The following is a 6,061-nucleotide window of genomic DNA, read 5'->3' as shown; positions in this document are numbered from 1 at the left end:
TCACTAAGGATGGTATAAGAAAACACATGAGTCGTTTCTTTCCATAGCAGTTCTCTGACGTTTTGTTTATTGTATTAACAAACACTCTGGACATGGTGGAATGTGAATTGGAAATGAGTCACCTCGTCTACTACAAATTTCCACACTGAGGGGACACAAAAATAGTGTATAAGAAATTCTAGTCCTCAGTGACTAGTTAGGTTAGGTTAGGTTAGGTTAAGTTAGGTTAGGTTAGATTAGGTTAGGTTAAGTTAGGTTAGGTTAGGTTAAGTTAGGTTAAGTTAGGTTAGGTTAGGTTAAGTTAGGTTAGGTTAGGTTAAGTTAGGTTAGGTTAGGTTAGGTTAGATTAAGTTAGGTTAGGTCAGGTTAGATCATTAATAGTTGGTGAATGTACGATTTTATTTAGTGTCGAAAGACTCTTCGGCGGGTTATGAAATAGCACTGCATAAGTATAGGACACATGAGAAAGCAGGTGGAGAACCCTTGACTTCGTAACCATCCAGGAATCGAATCTGGATCCCTGATTGTTTGGACCCAAATACTTTGCTCTCAACGAAACACGTTCGAGTTTTATGTAAACAGGTGATACATTAATGCAGACGTCTGAAACTGGTCCATGGTATATTAGAACTGTGAAATTATATATTTAATTGTTATTACAGTGATATACTTTAATTGACACAAATAACTTTAACCATAAAGGAGGTAATACATACATACATACATACTGTACATACGTACGTACATACATATATACATACGTGCAAACATACATACATACGTACGTACATACATACATACATACATACGTGCATACACACATACATACATACATACATTCATACATACATACATACATACATACATACATACATACATACATACATACATACATACATACATACATACATACATACATACATACATACATACAGGCATACATACATACATACATACATACATACATACATACATACATACATACATACATACATACATATATACATAGATGCATACATATATACATACGGTTTAAAATGTTACATCAGTAAAGTACACTCGAAACTGAATAGAATCCATGTGTGTGTGTGTGTGTATGTGTGTGTGAATGTGCATGCTCGCTTGCTTGCTAGCGCGCGCATGTGTATGTATACCTCTACACGTATCAAGCCTTGGCCTGGACTCTTCAAGAATATTTTCTTCAGAATCCCTTTGGATCCTTGATCATTAGTGTCGCCGAATGGATAGCGTATATCACCGCACCCAGCTGTTGCTTCACCTGGTCCCAGTACATCTCACAGCTGGCCGGGGAGAGGATCTCCCTCATCGTCGCCACCTGGAGCCCTCGGCAGTGAGTGGCGCTCCACAGGGCGTCTCGTAGTCCGGGTAACATCCAGTTGTTGTATTGGTTGAAGTTGTCCGTTCCGAATATAAGGTTCCTGGGGGGAAAAGACACGAGTGAGTTTGTATTTGTTGAAACATTGTGACAGGTTTGAAAAAGGTGAAAGAGAAAGACACGGGTCTAGGGCCGAGTTTCGCTTATAGCTTCTTCATCAATCCTCTGAAGAAACTATAAGCGAAACCGGTCAGGAATAAACTCGACCCTAGAGGTGACCATCATTCTCCGATCATAAAAAAATGCTACGTGATTCTGGTTAGTATGTGTTTCGATAAAATAAAGTCCCACACAAAAATATAGACTTCATAAAAAAAAATCATGCAGCCAGTTGTTAGGAGGAGGATTTTAGGAGGTTGTTAGTAGAATGTAAGGATGATGATCCGAATATATTAGTATCTCAAGACTTCAGAAGTTTTGGAGGATGTTATGTGGATGTTGAAAATATTTAGAAGGATGCTTGGAGGATGTAAGGATGATGTTGGAATAGTTTTAGGGGGATGTTAGGGGTGCTGAGAGATATACTGTATTAAGAAGGTACTAAGAGGTCGTTGGGATCATGGTAGGAGGGTGTTAGGAGGATCTAAAGATGTTGGGGAGATCTTAGAAAGATGTTAAAAAGCCATCAAAAGGATGATAAGATGATACAGAGACAATGTTTGGAGACGGTGAGGAGGGTATAAAATAAAAGAATATATAGATAAATAGATTAACTAAGTCGGCTGGTCTGTGTGATCGGAAGGTTTCGAACCAAACGTAGTGGTTGTGAAAACGACCAAGAGTATGGTATACTGTTGATTCTAACTTCATATGAGGACGTTGGGGACATGTTAGACGGATATCAAAAGGCTATGACAAGATGATAAGATGATGCAGAGACAATGTTTGGAGACAGTAAGGAGGGTATAAAATAAAAGAATACCGGTATATAGATAAATAGATTAACTAAGTGTCTGTGTGATCGTAAGGTTTCGAGCCAAACGTAGTGACTGTGAAAACGACCAAGAGTATGGTATACTGTTGATTCTTACTTCATGTGAGGACGTTGTGGAAGGCCTTCGTCGTCCAGGTAGCACTTTTCCAGCTGCATCAGCTGGTCGCTCAGCTGTCGGGCCTTCAGAGGGCTGCCGAGGAAGCGAAAGAGATAAAAACATTAATTATCAATATCTAGCAAGAGGCCTTTTAGGCCATGTCGGTCGGAACAAAGAATGAAAAGAAGAAAAAAGGGAAAGGAAGAGCTGGGAGAGGAAAGAAAAGTGAAAGTAACGAAAAAAGGAAAGGAAATGGAAAGTAAAAGAGAAAATAAAAAAAAAGGGAAAACTAGAAAAGGAAATAAAAATTAAATTAGAAATAGAAAATAAAATGAAACAATGTAATAGATAAGAAAACAAAGAAAAATAAAATAAACGAAAGGCAAAAGAAAAAACGAAAAAAGAAAATGAAATATAGATAAAAGAAACAGAAAAAAGAAAGAAATAGAATAGACAAAAAAAAAAAAAAAAACGAGATAATGCAGTGGCAGACCTGATGTCATTATTTCCTATCATCAGAAAACGCTGAACACTAATTTCTGTCACCACCTCAGCTGGATTTTTTTTTCAAAATTCTTTATCGAATAAACATTTGATGTTCCTGAGTTGAAGTAAACATATTTATACACATTTAAAATACTCAAAATGTTGGTGAAGGTGGGAGTGGTGGGAACCATGTGGCTGAGGCTGTGCAGAGGAAAGAAGGGGAAGGAGAAGAAAAAGAAGAGATAAGAAGAAGAAGAAGAAGAAGAAGAAGAAGAAGAAGAAGAAGAAATAAGAAGAAGAAGAAGAAGAAGAAGAAGAAGAAGAAGAAGAAGAAGAAGAAGAAGAAGAAGAACGCGAAGAAGAAGAAGAAGAAGAAGAAGAAGAAGAAGAAGAAGAAGAAGAAGAAGAACGTGAAGAAGAAGAAGAACGCGAAGAAGAAGAACGCGAAGAAGAAGAAGAAGAGGAACGCGAAGAAGAAGAAGAAGAAGAAGAAGAAGAAGAAGAAAAGATGATAGAAGAAGAAAAAGAAGATGAAGAAAGCGAAGAAGAAGAACGCGAAGAAGAAGAAGATAGAAGAAGAAAAAGAAGAAGAACGCGAAGAAGAAGATAGAAGAAGAAAAAAAGAAGAACGCGAAGAAGAAGAAGAAGAAGATGAAGAAGAAGAAGAAGAAGAAGAAGAAAAAGAACGCGAAGAAGAAGAAGAAGAAGAACGCGAAGAAGAAGAAGAAATAAGAAGAAAAAGAAGAAATAAGAAGAAAAAGAAGAAGAAGAAGAAGGAGAAGAAGAGGAAGAATCTGAAGAAGAAGAATCTGAAGAGGAAGAAGAAGAAGAAGAAGGAGAAGAAGAAGAAGAAGAAGAAGAAGAAGAAGAAGTAAAAGAAGAAGAAGAAGAAGAAGAAGAAGAAGAAGAAGAAAAAGATGAAGAAGAAGAATAGATAAGAAGAAAAAGAAGAATTAAGAAGATAAAGAAGAAGAAGGAGGAGGAGGAGAAGGAGGAGGAGAAGAAGAATCTGAAGAAGAAGAAGAACAACAACAACAACAACAAAAAGAAGAAGAATATGTTGAAAGTTTTATGCCTATGATAAAAAAGAAGAAAACGAAGATGAACAAGGAGAGAAAGAGGAAGATGAAGAAGAGGCAAAATAATATACACAATTAGAAGAGCACGAATGATAGAAAAAAATTATATATATATATATATATATATATATATATATATATATATATATATATATATATATATATATATATATATATATATATAAGAAACGAAACATGAAGAAGAAGACAGTTATAAGCAGAAACATTTTTTGTTGTCATTACCTAATATTTTCAACTTCTTCCAACCTCACTTTAAAATCTTTGGCAGCTTCAGTAAATTTTTCTATGTATTTTTCGAGATGAGCTGTAAAATAGAATAACAAAGATGATTAAAATACATCTTATTTGTTTAGAAACTGACTTCAGTGGTGTTTTATATTAAATAAAGAATACTATATAAAAGGTATCCTCTTAATTTTAATGTATTTTTTTAAGTATTTGTGGAGGATCAACATTTCAAATTTATAAACAAGTAAATAAAATAAAATGTAGTATAGAGACAGGAGGAATTGCAGGTAGTGAGAGAAAACTCAGGATGCACTAGAGTATTTATTTTTCTATCGTTTCGCCTCTGAGGAAGCCATATCCTTAGTTTTCTCTGTACCACCTACAATTCAAAACAGAATACATTAACATTTACCCCACGTGCACTCCAAAAAAAGAAAACTTTATCCATAACTGTATATCAAAGAAAACAAAAACATTACAGCAATGACTTTAAAATCTAACTTGCCGAGAGAAATGTCTTTCGCTTTGAGTGCGTCTCCGTACTCTTCCTTTAGTTCGACAAAGATCTTCCTGAGGACCTCGGACTCATCCTCGGGGTCCATGGGCAAGACGGGGTTATCAGCGAGGCCCAGGCCTGTAAGGGCCCAAAGGCGAGCGAGGGCCAAGTGGTAACTGAAATCAGGGTCCAAATACGTCTTCACAAAGTTGAAATCGTCGTAGGTCGAGTGATAGAGAGGGTAATCCGACCAGTTGGAATCCTCCTGTCAATCAGAGCATAGGTTTTGGAGATAGATAGAGAAAAAAGGGAATACATATAAGCATATTACACACGGGGAGTACGGGAAATTGTTATGCATGATCTAAGGAAAGGGGTAAACAGGACTGCTGACTGCCTAAAGTATAGTTTTGTTTTTTGATAAATTGACTCGATAACTTGTTGATGTAGCAAAATATGTACAACGTCTGAACACAGTATTTAGCAGAAGGATCCATGTTTGCTGATCGGCCCAAGTCTGTTCTCGAAGTATTTCAGAATACATTATATTCCACAAAAAATTGGAGACTTACGTTGCGTCGGCCAAAGAAAAGCCCTGACGCGAGCGAAGCGAGCAAGCGCCGCAGTCCAAGGCACCCCCGGCGTAGCCGATGCCTTGTTTTATATATATATAAACATATATATATATAAACATATATATATATATATATATATATATATATATATAAAAGGATACTTACGAAGTTGATATACCAGACCATGTAGGAGGTCGGAACACCTAGTCTCTGATGGAAGGGCCCGTGTTCGCTGATCGACCCGAGTTTGACGTCATAGAGATCCGGAGACGACTGCCTGACTCTACTGGAATAATGATCCCATAGAGTCGAATATCCCAGAGAAGGATCAGGAGCCGGGATCTGGGGGTCGAGAAAATCAAGACCTTGATTAGTAGCTTAACACATTTGTGTCTCTTCAACTATATGAAAAAAGTTAGGAATTAGATAGATCAGAAAGCTTAAAGTGCAGCACACGACTACAAGTGGGAGAATCGCGACAAGCTTGCTTCATTTGTGCTTTGAGTCCATCCTCTCCTCTTTCAGATGAAAAGATATGCAAATAAACGAATAAGTGAATAAACGAATAGATCAAATGAATGAAATTACGAACTGTTTCTTACTTCTTTTGTAGCCGCTGTGATTATTTTATACATAAGCGGTGTAGCGGAGATGATCAAGTTGTAGTTGTACATCATGGCTATGTCCACATTCATGAAAGCGACAGCCCTGGACTCGAAGACCTTCAGGTACTCCTCGATCCACTCGAT

The 6,061-nt window shown here is 36.9% G+C and overlaps 1 protein-coding gene across 3 annotated transcripts in view; it reads right to left on the bottom strand.

The window, feature by feature from the left end:
* Window positions 1-31: 31 nt before the first annotated feature.
* LOC143031916 (putative N-acetylated-alpha-linked acidic dipeptidase) overlaps window positions 32-6,061 on the bottom strand; it is an 89,667-nt gene continuing 83,637 nt past the window's right edge. For all 3 annotated transcript variants that reach the window (XM_076196305.1, XM_076196289.1, XM_076196297.1), the window contains exons 10-15: window positions 5,915-6,061; window positions 5,478-5,654; window positions 4,747-5,002; window positions 4,236-4,317; window positions 2,428-2,520; window positions 32-1,439 (exon numbers count right to left, since the gene is read on the bottom strand). The exon at window positions 5,915-6,061 is cut by the window's right edge and continues 68 nt beyond it. In XM_076196305.1, coding sequence (XP_076052420.1) covers window positions 1,202-1,439; window positions 2,428-2,520; window positions 4,236-4,317; window positions 4,747-5,002; window positions 5,478-5,654; window positions 5,915-6,061 — 993 coding nt within the window. In that variant the 3' untranslated portion in view covers window positions 32-1,201. The remainder of the gene's footprint in view (window positions 1,440-2,427; window positions 2,521-4,235; window positions 4,318-4,746; window positions 5,003-5,477; window positions 5,655-5,914) is intronic.

The sequence above is a fragment of the Oratosquilla oratoria genome, chromosome 1 (assembly GCF_046742065.1).
Source record: "Oratosquilla oratoria isolate Oo_2021 chromosome 1, ASM4674206v1, whole genome shotgun sequence".
NCBI lineage: Eukaryota > Metazoa > Arthropoda > Malacostraca > Stomatopoda > Squillidae > Oratosquilla > Oratosquilla oratoria.
This window is presented reverse-complemented; position numbering and strand designations above follow the sequence as displayed.